This window comes from Falco naumanni, chromosome 1 (genome assembly GCF_017639655.2).
Source record: "Falco naumanni isolate bFalNau1 chromosome 1, bFalNau1.pat, whole genome shotgun sequence".
Lineage (NCBI taxonomy): Eukaryota > Metazoa > Chordata > Aves > Falconiformes > Falconidae > Falco > Falco naumanni.
Genome location: NC_054054.1, coordinates 54,492,144 through 54,508,894, shown reverse-complemented (window position 1 = coordinate 54,508,894; position 16,751 = coordinate 54,492,144). Strand labels below are relative to the sequence as shown.

The window sequence follows — 16,751 nt, the reverse complement described above, 5'->3', positions numbered from 1 at the left end:
ATCTGGATGCAGTGAGTTTTCTTCACGTGAACGCACAATTCTCAATTCCTTCCGATTTAAGGCGCAAACACCGCTGCGCCCCCGGCGTGCCCAGTCACCTGGTGGGCCTCGGGCCCGCCACCACGGGCCGCGGCCATGCCCCGGGTGCTGCCCGCCCGCCCCCGGGACTTTGCAGGGCTGGGCTCTGAGCGCTGCCGGCCGCGCACAACGGCGGGGCGCCCGGGCTCGCTGGGCCAGGCCGGTGCCGCGCTGGGCCAGGCCGCCGCCGCCCGCGGGAAGGGTGGGGGCGCCGCGCATGCTCGCGGGGCGGCTGCCGTCACGCGGCGCTGGGGCCGGCCGGGCGCCCTCCACGGCGCAGCCGCGCATGCGCGGGGCGGATGTTACCGCCGCCGTTAGCGCCGCGGCTCTATGGGGAGAACATGGCTCCTTTCCCTGAGGAGGTGGATGTTTTCTCGGCTCCGCACTGGCGGATGAAGCAGCTCGTGGGGCTCTACTGCGACAAGGTAGCGGGCAGGGACGGCCTCCGCCCCGCTCCCCGGCGGCGGGAGGGAGGGTTTGGGGAGCGCGCAGCTGTCAGCGCCCCGCCGCCCCGGCCCCGGCCCCGCCGGCAACTTCTCCTCACCGCTGCTGCGGGGCTCCCGGGCTCCGGCCCTTCCGCCGCGGGGAGCGGGGCCGGCGGGGCCGCCTTCCCGCCGCGCCCCATGCCCCGCTCGGCCCCCTCAGAGCCAGGACGGGGCTCCCCTGCCTCCTGGTGCGCCAGCGGGGCTGCGCGCCGGCCCCCTCTGGGCGTCCCGCTCCCTTCGGCTGGGGGGAGCGGCGCTCCCCGGCGGGGACCACGCCTTCCCGCCGCCTCCCCTCGCCGGGCCGCGGGGAAGGGGCCGCCGGCCCTCCCCCCCCCGGGCTGGCTGCCCCGGGGCTGGGGAGGGGGCTGCGGGGCCAGCAGCCGCCGCTACGGCGGGCGGGCGGGCGGCCCCGGGCCGCGGCGGGGCCGTGGTGCCGAGGGGCGCGGCGCGGTGGCAGGCAGCGCGTCCTGCCGCCTTCTGTAACTAACCGGTGTCGGCCAGAGGCCGATGCTGCGCGTAGTTCTCGCTGGCAGGCTGCGAGCCGCTGTGTGCGCGTTTGTGTGCGCAGTGTTTAACTGTTGAGTAGCTTAAAAGATACCCTGAGTAGGTTTTCTTCTAATTTGTTTCGTATATATGTAATTTTACTCGTGGACAAAAGTAATTTTTATTCTTGCATCAGAGTAGTTGGTGATCAAGGCCGATGTGTCACCTGAAAGGCAAACTTTGCAGCAGCAGCTCTGAGCGCGATGGAAGGGCTTTGGGCAAACACTTCAATGCCAGCACTGGCACTGAAAGAAGTAGTGCCTCCCATCTCTGGGCTTGGATGGCTGGTTGGAGAACCAGATTGGCTAACAGACATTTAAAAGGAGGGTGAAGTTACCTGGGAGACACTGTGACAGCTTACTGCTGCCAACGGGATGGGGGAGTTCTTGCTTGCTTCCCCTGTGTTCCACAGGCCACCTTTTACTGCTCGGGGGGGTCACCAGGTCCCTTTGCGTGAGCCTGTTCAGTTTGCTAACTGGGTAGAGAAAACGTGAGCGTTTTTTTGCTGGGTTAGGTAACTGAACAGGCTGAGCAGAGGGTCTGGGGAGAGGGAGGAGAAAGTGAGACCCTGTGTCATTTCACTTTGCCTTTTATCTGTGAGTGCATTTGCAGTGAAGTTTATTTTTTTAATCTGCGGCAGCATGAAAACTTGTGATAACAAGTGGATTTTACATGAAGGGAAACAAACAACTAGGACTTTTCTTCCCCCTGCCCATAGCAACTGTATTAGCATATTGTCAACAACAGCTGAACAGGTTTTGTTTGAACCTCCGGATACTGTTTTGTTCTTAGAGAGGCATTTCTGCCACTTTTATTGAGCCTCCCACAAAGTTTTGACCAGTTTTACTGTGACTTGATAAAAATGAAACTGCCTGTGCAGGAATGATCGGTTTTCCTAAATATTGCAAATTTGATTAAAATTACACAGTTTGTAATGATCATAATCTCTTATTTTCTCAAAAAAATTATACAGGAGTTTCCTTACTACTTCTTTCTTTTGAACAAGTGCAAGCATGAATGAACGACACTTTCTTCAAAGTATTTAATCCTGCATCCTTTAACCCTGTTTCAGAATTTGGAGACTCTGCCTGACCAATGACCTTTGTATTGGAGTAATGCTTGCTTTGCATCAGAAAAAACTCTGAACTGTTTGACTTTCCTTCTTGTGTGATTGAGATGCTGTAATTAGATAAGACTGTAGTTCTGCTTACGTGGCAATTATAATCTCTAAAGCCATGCTCTTTATAAATTTATTTCGTCCTTGAGGGGTCTTTAATTTTGTGAATTATGTGTTACCTGTTATTCCTCATGTTCCTTGTACGCTGTAATATAGCTGCTGAATATAGTGGCTGAATTTACTAAATTCCCCCAAATGTTAGCGAGGGTAAAATGGATGCATCCATGCTTTCCTTTTCAGGGGAACAACTATAATATTACTGATGGGTAATGTGTAGGTACTTAAATAATCCATTAGGACAGAGACACACAGTTTGTTTTGTTTTTCCAGGACTTGATGTGAGACAGAACAGTGAATCAGGCATTTAAGATGTTTGGTGCATTAGGAAAGTTATCCTACTTTTTTAACTGTTGCTAGCAGAGATCCCACTGTACATTTGCTGCATTCTCAAATGGCATTTTTACCTGTGTTGTACACAGTGCCCTGGACTTGGATAATAATAACTAAAATTGTGTTTAGTAAGGAAATCCACAAAGTTACCAAATCTGTTGCCTACTCTAAAGTAGATTCTCTTAAGTCCTCAGAGCATGTACCCCCCTGTAGGTAGTGGAGTGCTACAGCAGACAGTCTTTATAGTTAAAATGCTTTTCCTAATGCCTGACGTCATCTTTGCTACAAACAGAGCAAATGCTGTTTTCTTATCTCTAGTGAACCATTCTTCGTTTTCAGAAAGATCTTGTGCTGATTTGCAGATTGTAGCCATGTCTTCCATCGTTTTACCTGTTTTCTGGCCTAAGCAAACTGATTAATTGCATTTCATCGTGTGGGTCGTGCTTTCTGCACCTCAGTGTACTTGTTGCTTTTGCCAGGACTCAGCTGCCATTCTGTAACTGTTTAAGCTGTCTAACTGCTGCTGTTATGTCTGTGTGCCTTTCTTGCTCCCATCAGCACTTGAAGTGATTCACAAAGGCTCTTAGCTGGCAGAAAACTTTTTTTTTTTTTTTTTTAAGCAGGGTAGTTTTTCTGCTGATGATGTAGTGCTGCCAGCAAGCACTGGTCAGATGAGTGTTGAAGCCAATGTGAGGCGGAGGGTGGGACTGTGACAGCCAGCAACTAGATTGGCTTAAACTACTGTGAAACCTCAGCCTAATTATGTCTGTGTTTTCCTGAAATCTGTTGTGCAAAACTGAACACTGTTGGTGTTGAGTAGAGCAGATGTGTTTTGGATGTGGCGTTCTGCAGTCTTTTTTTTTTTTTTTTTTTTTTTTGAAACAGCAGCATACTTGCTTTGTGCTTCTCTGAGGACTGATACTCAAATTTCCCTTCATATTTTTCATTGGACTTTTATCCTGCATGTGGAAATATGCACTTGTCCAAGTCAGCATGTCGATGTCCAATAGAAGCTGTTTCTGTTGTCGCATTATGATCGTGTGTTTCCTGCAGTCAGTGTGCTACTTGTGTATTACCAGCTTTCCTGCTTTACCAGCAGTGGCTGAAAGCATCGTATCTCTCATGAGGCAGCACAGATTTCAACTAATCGTGTATTGAAAATACCATTGTGGTTTGGGTGGAAGCTTGGTCCTATGGCTTGAGCACTGTTTGCAAGTGCTTGAGCTACCCTACCATCTCCTGTGGACTGTATTAGTTTGCTGTAAGGCAAAACAGTATGAAGAACCTTAGAGAAATCATGATCTCTAACATGTATTGTCTTTGTCTTTGGTTATCTTATCAAAAGGAAATCACATTCTTTTTTTCTAAACAAATCTGTGCTGGCCGATTGTTACTTATCAGCTTCAAGATCAGGGTTACTCAAGCAGCAGACTCTGGTCTAGATACGCATTGCAATTAAATTTTGGCTGGGCCTTCCCTAGAGATGAGACACCTGGTACAGGATTTCAAACTTCGTGCTGTCGTGTGGAGTTGTTGCAGCCGAAGAATGTTTCCAATCTTTGTGTTATAGCATTACTCAGCAAATTTAGGCTGCTTTAGGAAAAGGAATAGGAAAAATTGTGCTTTAAATGCTGTAATGCAGTTATCAGTGATGAGTGATGTGTTCTCATGTCTGTGTGTCTCTCAAAACTGATTGAGTGTATCTAACAGCTAGCTGCTGCTGGAAGAGTTAATTGTTGATATCCTCTGTGCTTGTCTGGCCCCTTGATGAGCAGCTAGTTCATGTAGTGCACTGAAGCAAAAGGTGATTCAGTAAAACTGGCTCGTTAGGAGGTCAAACAAGCTCCAGAAACAGGTTGACAGTATTGGAAGAGGGAATAGGATTCTTAACCATCGCAGAAGTAAACGGCTGCTTTAATCGCTCAGCTTTATTGTAAAACCTTTGGGTGCTGGATCAAAGCCATCTAAGGACCTTCTTCTGTTTGCCTGACTTGAGTCTTCTGTGATCTCATCTTTCTACAAAAGATCTCTGCAGTTATTTCTCATGGTTCAATAATTACTTTGGCTAGTTTTTCCAGGAAATTCAGATCAATTTTGTCATGTCTGCTGACTTGAATACATTGAACTTGTATAAATATTTAACTTGTATTTTTCTTTTTTAGCCTATGCTTCTGACTCCTTGTTAAAAATTAATTGCCATAAATATTTTTTGCAATTAATTCTGTTATGAAGCCTTTAACAGACGATATTTAATTTTGCTGTTCTCATCTCTGCCTTTCCTGTTAAATAGTTGAATTAAAGTATCCCTTTTCTTCTTCTAACTAAGTATAATAGTCTTTTTTGCTGTTTTTCTGTGTCCTCTGCCATCCTCGTTTGAAGTCTAAGGCTGTTCTGTTCTACTTACCTGCGGTGGAAATTTCTTGGTTATTTTGATAGGATTTTTTTCAAAACTCCATATAGCTAAAAAGTTCCTTCCTTTATTTCCTAATAATAGTTTCTTTTGATAACTTGCATTTCTCTTTAACTTTTGTGTCTTTCAACATTGCGCTTCAGTTGTTCTTCTTCCTTGCAAGCTTTGGCCTCTGCTAAAGAGAATGAATTGGTTTAATCTGTTAAATTTGTGATGTTTTTATAATAAGAATATTGCAGATGAACCATTTTAGGATGAAAAATACTCCCAAATTAAGTTGAATTGATGTTGTAAAGTGTTGGGCAGGGAATTATATGACCACGTTATGATTACACTTTTTGTGGCAGCAAGGGGGACTGAAATCTGAAAAACTAGAAAAAAATTATCAACATTCTGACTTTCTATTTATTTCAAAGTCAAGTATTTTTCAGTTAATGTCCTTGAGAACAGAAAATTACTGTTCCATGAAGATGTCTCTTTTTGGTTTTAGCCAACAAATGTTAAAGCTTTCATTCTGCCTTTGAAATCCTTTTTCAGTATTTCAGTACCCTGCCATTCATTTTCCACTGCTGCTTTAAATATATTTGTGTTGATTTTGAAATCCATAGTATTTGGTTATTACCAGTTGACATTTTGTATCATTGAGCACTTGCCTTCACCTATGTTTAGTATGAATAAACTCAGGATGCTTAGTGTTAATAAGTATGCAAACGATGGGCTACAGTGCAGGTAGAAGATAGAAGGAAATCAAACCTCCTCATTAGCATCCAGAGATAGGTGAGCAATTTGCTGTCCATGCCTCTAACTATTCCATCAGAAACTCTACCAGTCATCTTTCCATCTTAGTTTCTGGATGCTGAATAGTTTAGTAACTTCTTGCTATACCTGTTGGGAAATGACAGCTTTGAATTCATTTTTCATGCAGAAGAATATTTTGAAGATGAATCTGGAAGTGACAATGTGTTTTAAATATCTTCATTTTAAAGCAAGTGTGTTTTAAGTGAAGTGCCAAAGGAGGTCTGAAATGGGAGACAACAGTGATAAAACATGTTTGGAGTTTAAGTGGGGCTTTTCAGACCAGCATAGGAATTTTGCTCCTTTTTTCAGGATGCTTTTAGCTCATGTTGCCACCTCAAACCTTCTCACCATTTCTTTATCTCATGTATGGCGGTACACCCATTTTTTCTTGCCTATCAGATGCTTTGCCATTTTGTCTTTTTTTTTTTTTTTTTCCTTCATAAGAAAAACCTGAGGGGTATCTTCTTATGCCAGACACAGGAGCTGGGTTTTTTTTCCGCAAGTTATTGCTCAGCACCTATTTTTGCCCTCAAATTGTAGGAAAAAAGTTTTCTGTTCACCCTTCACATATTGATCTGATGTTTGTCCTCTCTTCCAGTCCGCCCTGGAGAGCAGTAATAACCCACCTTTGCCCTTCCCTGCTTTAAGCAATGGCAGTTTATTCTCTCCTACTCTCTGGCACAAAAAAAAAACCACCACCAAAAAAACCCCCCGAAGAAACAGATGCCTTCTAAAGCTAGAGACTGTAATTAATGTGTATTGGTGTTCAAACAGGTTTATGCAGTTATATTAAGATATGCTTTAACTGATTAAATAGACTATATGTTGTACTTCTTGAGGTACTTGGCTTTTTATTTGTTTTTGTAGTTAGTGCCCAAGATGGATTGTGGTGAATTTTTCCAGTGCCCAACATCAGCGGTGTTAGGAAACTGCAGTGAGACTGGTTCCGAGAAGCAAAGGTATTGCTATGCTTTTAGTTTGTGAGTTATTGCTGTAGGAGAGTGGAGAGGAGCCTTGAGGCTGCTATTCCACTCTTGGGACTTCAGAAATGACCTGACAGAAGGCCAAAAGGCCAAGTCTCAGCAGGAACCTATCTCTGTGAGGACGTAAGGCTGGAGAGGAGTCTTGTATCTGTGCCCATCTAGAATGTATATGAGAAATGCTGTGGCACAGATACCTAAATAACAGCATCACTGCAAGTGTTCATCATCCATCATGTTTTCATTTGAGGTCCTTGTATTTCATATCCTTATGAGATTTTTCTTTAATGTTTTTTGGGTTAATCTCCACAGATCTGGTGACAGCCTGTATCTCTTCGTCCCTGATAGACTACTTACTGAAGCCACAGGGTGGAGGAGGGTTAGCTGATTTTACCGGTGCTTCCTGAGCTGTGCTTTCTGCCACGGTCCTCAAGGGAGCCTGACACTTGTAGCAATTACGTCACTGAAAATCTTGGTGCAGTCGTTCCTGTGTTGTTGTTTATATCTCTCTGTGAAAAGTCCTTCATGGTTCAAAACTGAACTACAGGTGTTCATTAGACAAAATTGACTATGTATGTAGTACGAGAGTGATATGAAAGACCCTAATAAAAATGAAAACACAGCAGTTTGTTTCCACCTCCACTGTGTGCTTATGCTTGCCATTTATCAGCTTGACCTTAGCCTTTCAAAACAGAGAGTACAAGATTGTACCTGCCCTGTTGCCTATGCTCTTTGGGGGCGTGGGGTGTGGGTGTCAAAAAAAAAAAGTGCCTTAATGTTTGGGGTTGGTTTTTTCTCTTTGGTTTTGGTGTGGGTTTTTTTTTTTTTTGAAAGACTATGAAAAGATTTCAGTTAAGCTGCAAAGCAACTGATGAGATGACATAGAGGACAGGATTATATAGAGAAGATGACAGACAGATGGGCATTTGAAAGTTTTGGATTTCTTGTTGGGTTCTGCTAGATATGTCCTTCCTGCCTGCCTTACTAATTACTATCATTTTGGGTTGACCCACAGCCAAGAAAAGCACCCAGGGTAGAAAACCTGTATGCTCTGATTCAAGGCTTCATGCATCCAAACAGCTGGAGTGTGAAGCAGTTTAGCTAATTCTTGTTAATATTCACTTTATATACTTCTACGTAAAGAGCAGGCGAAGTTGCAGGTGATAGTGAGGAGTGTCATCCTTTTTGCTAGGCTAGCTTGGCACTATAGTTCTTTCTTGGGAACAATACAAAATTAATTTGTGGATTCCTAAATAAGACATTGCACGTAACTGGGTGTCATTGCAGGCTGTCGGTCAGCCTAGCACACTGACCAGGTGAAAAATTAACCCATTGAAAAGGTGCAGCTGCTTACTGGATCAGTACACCAAATAGGTTAATCTTGCAGCTGTGTAATTGCTAGAGCATATTCCAGGGAAGTGGTAGGAATATACAGCTGGAAGGAGGGGCAGGGCTGCTGCTTCTGGGTGTTTCCTCCTCTATCCTTACCCCCTAATTTAAAGCAGATTAAGTATAACATGAAACTGCATGCTCTCCATGTTGACACAGGCACACCTTTTGCTGGTCTTTGTCCCTTCCATTTTCTTGCTTACAGAACTGAGATATCTGCAGAGTTCAAGTTCCTGTCCTTTGAATTTTAGTGCTATTGCTTATGCAGACATGATACCTACAAACCTAAGAGTAAAGAGCTGTAGCTAGCTAGTAATGCCATGCTGCTTCCCCCCCGCCGGTACTATTCTGGTCCAAAAATGTTAAGGTTTTTTAGTCAATGGTCTGCTGGCTCCATAATGAAAAATACTTTTTTTAAATGAGTTTTAAATCCGCTGTGATAACTAGTGGTAGAAACCTATTTTATATATATATAAAATATAATATTTATAATATCAAATTACTATATTAAATAATGTTAAAATACTATATTTTTATTTCACTTCAGTGTTAATCAGCTGCTTGTATAGGTCTTAATGAGCTCAGTGATTGCACATGGAAAGCATAATATATAGGAATGACCTATCAAAAATGTTACTTGTGGTGATACCTGAAAATGAAGAAAAAATTGCCTTCCATTTTTTTTTTTACATTCCAAACTGAATTTTTAGGGTTAGTGGTTATTCAGAAGTTAAGAGGTGCTGATGGTGAAAACCTTCACTTGAAATAAAGCAGTTTGTGAATTTGCAGCCACTTTTAACTTCTTTAACCTTGTCATGCTATTACTTGGAATAGGTTTGATAAGTTTTGCAACCTCATGGTTCACTGCTGGCACCACGGTGGCCTTTGGATTGTTGATGTGCCTTCCCCAGTTGAAATGTATTTATTTATTTTTTTTTAAATAAGGGTTTAATAAATAAAGTTAATATTGAATGTAACAGCTCCTGGCTACTTCTAGAGTATGCATGCATCAGCCAAAAGTCTCTGAAGTGTTTCAGATGGAATTTGCAGGGCAGTTCACTGTCTGTTGTTTGGCCTGTTGCTGAGGCTGTTGGGATTACGTTTAATTCTTAGATTTCATGAGGCTCCAGGAGGCATCAGGACAGTTTCTCATGTGGTACTGTTCCTCAGTTAGAGTTTGCATTCCAAAGAAGAACAGTTGTGCTGTACTTACAATTGTTTAAGTATGTCTTCAAAAGTCAGAAAGCTCCCAGGTATTTCTAACACCTGTGGCTGTGATAATCACATTAGCATAGTGTGTTTTAAGCCTGGTCAGGGATCACACATGCACTGTGCTTTGTACTTTTGACCAGTCAGCAAATATGTTTAATACAGTCCATTTTCTCCTCTTTGCCATTCTCTTGGGATTCTGTGTCTGGGTCTGGGTGATGGTGGCTTTCTTTTCCACTGCTAAACTCCTGCACTAGTTTTCCTTGTGTAAAGTTGGTGAAAAGTGGACCTCAGAGTGGAACAGCTGCTGTCTGTTAATGGTCTTGGCCCTGGTCATAAGACTTCATCAGTCTTGGTAATGAAATTACAAATCTGACCGAATGACTTTGTTGCTAGGCTACCTGTCCTCTGAAAAGCCAGTTTTTTCTCAGCTTCAGCTAACCTTTTTAATGTACAAATTTCTGATTCAAGTGCAGTCATTAAACTTCAATATCCTCTCCATAGTTCCTAATCTCCTGGATATCTGCTGGAAGCCTCAGTAGCAGAGGTGAATATGCAAGCGTTTCATGTTATAGTGGCTTATATAACAACACGTTTGTAACAGGAATTCTTAAATTGCATGTACAAATGGATTCTTTATTTATTCCAGATTTGTGGGTGTTAATAGGTAGGTTCAACTGAAGCTTTTGAGTACTGAAAATTTCAGACTTTGAATGAGGAGGATGAGAAGATGCAATTTTGTATCAGGACCAGTTCTGTGGGGATTTTTAAGCTGAACAGCAGAGTAGAGTAGTTTTGTTTAACCTTACCGTTACACACATCAGCAGCCTTGTTTACATTTTTACATCTATCAAAATGCCAAGCATTTGGGAGCAAATGGCATTCTTGGGGAAAAGGGTATTTGGGGACTGACTTCATGTGTTGTGGATCTTTATGGGTAGTTATGGGTAGAATGAACAATTTTGAGACCTTGATGAAGAGAATTGCTACTGTAGAAACCAAACTGCACCATTATTGAGGTCTGAATCACAAATAGCTGGAGATCAGGAGGCTATCATGAAGAGGTTGTACCAATCTCCTGTGCTTGTTCAGACTTCTGTCTTTGAGTGTAGAAAGCCTAACCATTAGTTTCATGTAGTGCCACTGCTCTGTATATTGCATTCTCTGAGCTTAGCATAGGATAGAAATGGTCTTCAGAGCCACGATCTTTTCCCGTTTGTGATATGTACGTAACAGTGCATCACGAATACACTAATCTTTGTGGTCTAAAAGATACCGGGGAAAAACCCCCAAACCAGCCCTTACCTTTGCCCTGTTTTCTTTCTCTGCTGAGGCTAAGTAAGTTTATTTTCCCATAATGACAGTAGTTTTGCTCATATGTACAGCGTGTAACGTACAGTATGCACAGCAGACTTGGAGTTGCATAAGTACTTGGCAGATGTCCAGCGTGTTTTGCTTGCATTGCCAGTGGTTGCCAGGAAGTGGCAATGCAATGTCAGAATGAATAAGTACATTTGGGTTTTTTAAACAATAGAAATTTTAGATATCTTGATTCGTGGTTGGTTTTGATGTATGCAAGTATTATGTATGAACATATGTCTCAGATTTCCGTTTCTAGTAGAACCCTTAGATTCCAGAATCTTTATAAACTAAAACACTTATGAATATTCCAGTGGCTTGTTTTCTGAATTAAAATATTTTTATTTTTAGAATGCTTGCTCTTGTATACTGCTGTAGGCTATGATTCCTGAAGCTGCACGTGGAATAAAACATAAGAATGGAAAAGAAATACTGTTTTTCAACATTCACCAATTGGAAATGCAGTTTTAAAATATATTGTTGCTTATGTCGACTATACATATGTAAAAATGGCAGTACTGTGTTATCAGGAACTCTGTGCTGTCTAGATTTTTTCTTGTTTTCTGGTTCACGGTCCATTGGAGACCTTTTCCCACAGCTAGCGTAGTCTGTATTCACTTGTTAGGACTCAGCGTTCCTTGTGGATAATGTGTCCCTAAAGGTAGGCCCAGGGGCATCTGGTAATGGCTTCTTAGTTACGACTAAAATGTAGATCTGGGAAAGTGGCTAGCCCTTTCAGTTACCTGCCGGGATGGGGAGATTGCATTGTTTTCTACCAGGAAATCTTTCTACATTTGCTTATCTTGGTGTTTCACAAGATTTGTTTGTTGCTTAACACAACTTTGATTCTACTAGCTTCTTAAAGCTAATGCTGTAAGTGCATTGTTCTCTCAAGGATGATCTTTAAAAAGTTAACACTACTTTCCTGTTTTCTTAAGCTCTGTTCCTTCATGTGGAATAAGACAGCTGCCTTCAGAATTTGTCTGATTAAATGTAGCATGCTTTTCTTCACAGTGTGCGTTATTGTGTTTATTATGCTTTGTCAAACTTCTGTAGCTATCATTAGTTATTTGCACTATTTGTAAAATTTATAGCTTAATTTTTTTTTTCTTCAGAGCCTGTGATAGGAAATGCAGTTGTAGTTGCCACTGGAAATGAGGGAATTGTGCAATTAAATCCCTTAGTTTACTTACACCTCATTCACAAAACACAACATTTTAGTAAAACTGCTCTGTTAACTTATTTTGGGGAGTTAACAGAATTCAGGTATGAATGGCTTAAGGTTTTAATGTAAGAGGAAACGTATACATGAAATGACCATGCATAATGAGTTTTTAAAAAAGTTTGAGGGGTTTATGTAGAATTTGTTGGTTCCTGTTAATAAAAATCGAATAAGTCAGTCATGAAGGTTAAAATAATCATGAATCCTGTGAGTAAATAGTCATATTAATAGGGTTATCATATAAATATTTGTTAATCTGTAGTAGTCAAATGCTAGTATTAATTCTACCCACTTCTGGAAGAAGTCGTATTAAATAATGGTTTAATGTACCAATTAGATAAACTATGTGAAAGTTACTATTCAAATACAATACCAGTTTATGTATTCCTATCTTGCATTTGAATCTCTGATTTTTATCTGTTACGCTTGAACATTGAAATTAAAAGCATTCATTACTCTTAATGTTTGATGTCTTTGAAGCGAGTTGCATGAATTGCAAATTCAATTTTTAAGTTTGCCAGTTTTCTGTATAAAACTGAAGGTTCTTAGCTTTTGTGTTGTAAGTAACAGGAACAATGATTAACTGGACCTAATACCTGTTCTAAGGATTTAACTTGACCTTGATGTGATTTTCATTAATTTCTTATTTTTTTTTTTAATGAGCTTTTCTTTCTTCTAGCTATCGAAGACCAACTTCTCCAACAACAATGACTTTCGGGCTCTTTTGCAGTCTCTTTATGCCACATTCAAGGAATTTAAAATGCATGAGCAGATTGAAAATGAGTGTATCATTGGTTTACTTCAGCAACGCAGCCGAACAGTGTACAATGTACACTCGGACAACAAACTCTCAGAGATGCTTAGCCTCTTTGAGAAAGGATTGAAGAATGTAAAGGTAAGCAGAGAGTAAGAAAGACTTGTCTTCTAAGGAAAACATGCTGTGATTATCTGTTAGTTTGCCTCAACTTTTCTTAATGCTCTACACAGACTAAGGAGGAAGAAGAAACATTTGTGGTTGTTTGATACAGTAGTGAGAATTTTCCAATCTGAAACACAAATTCTTTTGCCATTCATAGCAGTTACTGAAATTCTAGTAAAAGTTCTTTTCAGAGGTATATTTTGTGACAGAAGTCTATCCCTGCATAATTGCAGGTATTTTGGAGAGACAACGTGGAATTTTCTAATACAAAGACTACTCTGCTAAATGGCCCAAACAATTTCTGACTGTACAAATGATGTTTTTTATTAATTTGTTAAGAAACCCAGGGTACCTTTTTTCGTGGCACATAGCATTCTATTATTGTCACAAATGGAGATGATTACTGGACTTAAAAAAAAAAAAAAAGGCATTGTTTTATTCTGTTAGTGAGTCATGTACTTCTTCCCATAATCCGTTGCTCAGTAATGCTGTTGATGTTCCAGTCCTCAAGAAACTCTAAATGTTATTTCTCCAGCGGGCTTTTTCACAACTGAAACTTGTTAAATTCTTCTCCAGTAGAATCCTGCTTCAGTCCTGCCACGTCTTTCCTCTGGGGCACCCAACTTAACTCTCCCTTCCTGCACTCATCTCCAGTAATAATTTGACGTACCATATTAACAGTTCTAGTATACATGGTCCATGATTTCCATAAGAGGAATATTAAATATGCAGTTACTTGATTCCATTTTAGTCTAATTCCATTTTTACAGCTGGTTTTGACCTGGGAATCCAGCAAATAACTTTTTTTTTTTTTTTTTTTGTCCTCTGTGTGTATTAAACCTTGAAATTTGTCTTAAGTTGTTTCCATTGATGAATTGGAAAACGGAATATGAAGGAGCGAGGAAATTTAATACTGGGCTTTGTGATACACTTCTCTAATAGGATGCTAGTGTACTCTTTTTAACTGTGGAAAAACATTTCTCTAGGTCTCTTTAGATACAGCAACTGTTTAACTTTTTTGAGTGTGGTTAGTTTAAATTAAACTTGATGGTATAAGCTTTTTACTGTGGTAGGGTTTCTTGATGTTGTAGAAGTTTGAAAAGAAAAACTTACAACATTTACTGTAAGAGCTATGAGGAACTTCAGTATGTTGCAATTACCGGGCAGACTCCAGAACCAGCTTCTTACTACTGGCACAGAGAATAAGTTAACACATTGATAGATGAGGTTGGTGTAACTTTAATATTCAGAAATCAGTTACATCTTTATTTAAAAGTTCTTTCTATTTCCAAAGTAAATATCTATAGAGCGTGTCTGATAATAAATTCTGATTATAATTTGGAAGCTAAAATTGAAAAATAACAATGTAAAATGTGTGCAGTGAAAAGGTGAAGTGGAACTGCTATATCCTAGAATAATGATTTTGGAAAATGTGCAAATACTTAGATCAGTCTGTAAGTTCTACTTTGTAAAAGTAGAAGTTTTGTAAAAATACAGTCAAAGTACTACTTTGAACTTTGAGTGAGACTTTAGATTGGCAGACTTCAGTCTTTGCTCCAAAGTAGAAATGTGATTAGACATGTTAATTCATATCTGATAGCAGAATAAATTGGAATCGGGCAGGAAGGGAATAGTTTGTTCTGTCTAGTAACAGGCCGGTACAGACTGTCAGCTTGTCATGAAACTTTGTAAGTGAACACATTCCTACCATGAAATAGAGCGAACATGCTGCATGCATGGGGAAGATATAACGGGCTCTACTTTGAAACACTGGCTTGTTTAACAGTTCAATCCTTGAATCAATGGACAAGATCAGGTAATAGTTAAATCTTTGCTTTCTTCTCAGAATGAATATGAACAGCTAAACTATGCAAAACAGCTGAAAGAGAGATTGGAAGCCTTTACCAGGGATTTCCTTCCTCATATGAAAGAGGAGGAGGAGGTAGGTAAAATTTTTCCTCAGATACTATGCTGATCTTCCTTGGGGTTTGGAATAACAGAAACAAAGGGCTTAGAGGTTCAGGTTTTTTTCCCAATTCTCTGGTTTTGTTACTTATACCAATTTGCATTCAGGACTGTGGTGTCATTATTTTGTTTTCCAACTGCAAAGTGACACATTCTGAAACAGTGAGTATGTTGAAAATTCGTGATGAAATTCTTGTCCTTTAAAAAATTGGTTAACAAAAGCTCACTGGGGTGGGTAGATATTTAAGGGGATGCCTACCAAAACTTAAAGGAAAAAGAGAAGTCTGTAAAGCAGTGCTTCATGACTCAAACTGACACTCCCAAACAGCCTCTGACCTATATTTGAAACATAGACTAGTACTGCCAGTCTGATGACTTATGGGTCTCCAAAAACTGGGAAGCATCTTCTAGAGAGAGTAAATCTTCTCTTGGACAGACTTTGGAAGTATTTTCTCATGTTTTTCTTCTTTGCCACTTTGCCTTCTATGTGAGTACCTCAAGAAGTTATATAGTTTAAGCAAATTTAATCACTTCCCTTTTCTGTTGGGGAAAACGGTTAAGCAGCTTGCCTGGGCCTGTGCGGTATCCATTGGCAAGCAGAGTGTTGGAACTCAACACTTCCATAGTCCTGTCCTTAGGTTCATTTAATGTATGACATGTTTTACTTGGAGAGAATTTGAAACAGGAAATTCTGCGTTGATAGGTCTGTGTAGCATTATTGACTATCTCTGTCGGCACCAGACTCTTCCTTTTTCCTTTGCTTTAGGTTTTTCAGCCAATGTTGATGGAATACTTTACTTACGAAGAACTGAAAGACATTAAGAAGAAAGTAATTGCACAGCACTGCTCGCAGAAGGAAGCTGCAGAATTAAGAGGTCTTAGTAAGTGGAATCAAGCAGAAGAGCTTCAGAAGGTCTCTAAGTATTCTGTGGATGAGAAAGCAGATCAAGGTGAAGCATCTAATTAAAGTTCAAGTAATTTTCAAACCGCAGTTTTTATCTAAAAAGCCACACCAGTGATATACCTAAGGTTACGTACAGGCAGATAAAATAGTTTTTATAAAATGGGAATTTCTTTAAACAGTTTTGAAACTTCAGAAGCTTTTTACTGTTTGATACAGGCTTCTTGACAGGTTGTAATATGTATATAGTACTTCACTGTTTACCTGTTCTCAACCTTCTTCCTTTCCCTTCCCATGGTAATACTTGACGTAATTAATAGGCAGAAATGAAAATTAACTCTACTTTCATACTTCCATTGAAATTATTTGAAGACCCTGCATTTAGTTCTTGGTTTTCAGGACTGCTTTGTAAGCTTTTTCTGTTGATGGTTTAGTAACACAGAACAGTTGGGTAACTAACTATTTCAAATGAAAAGCAACTCTCCTTCCCCAGCTCTGCTACCTAACTTCCTTGGGCCTCTCCAGGAGTCAGAAAGGAAGAAGCTCTGTGTGTGGAGTAACACATGGGAATGCATCTGTGCAGCATACAGATAAAATGTTCTGGAAGCGGATAATTAATTTGTGTTCATCTGTAACTACCTTTCCCGATGAAACTTAGAATAAATGGATGACCACTGAAGTGCACTTCAGGCTTGTTTTATGACTGTTGAAGCTGCTTAAGTTGCACATTTTTATAGTTTTCACTCTTAACTAACAACAAAGAGTTGATGTATTGATGTACCAAAGTGTACACTGTACAGAAAATTGATGTATCAAAAGTGTAGTACTGGGGTGTGAGACTGATAAGTAGAGCAAGCCCTCATGAACTTTGTGGTGTTGATAAGATGTGGTACTCATTAGGAAAACTTCAAAAGCTACTCTGTAAT

General features: G+C 40.6%; 1 protein-coding gene across 2 annotated transcripts in view; it reads left to right on the top strand.

The window, feature by feature from the left end:
* The first annotated feature begins 337 nt into the window (after window positions 1-337).
* The window catches only part of FBXL5 (F-box and leucine rich repeat protein 5), a 35,549-nt gene continuing 19,135 nt past the window's right edge, over window positions 338-16,751 (top strand). Inside the window, exons 1-4 of one of the 2 annotated variants that reach the window (XM_040594386.1) lie at window positions 338-503; window positions 12,720-12,935; window positions 14,806-14,901; window positions 15,691-15,874. In XM_040594386.1, the coding sequence (XP_040450320.1) occupies window positions 378-503; window positions 12,720-12,935; window positions 14,806-14,901; window positions 15,691-15,874 (622 nt within the window). In that variant the 5' untranslated portion in view covers window positions 338-377. The remainder of the gene's footprint in view (window positions 504-12,719; window positions 12,936-14,805; window positions 14,902-15,690; window positions 15,875-16,751) is intronic. The other variant, XM_040594397.1, reaches the window with a different exon arrangement.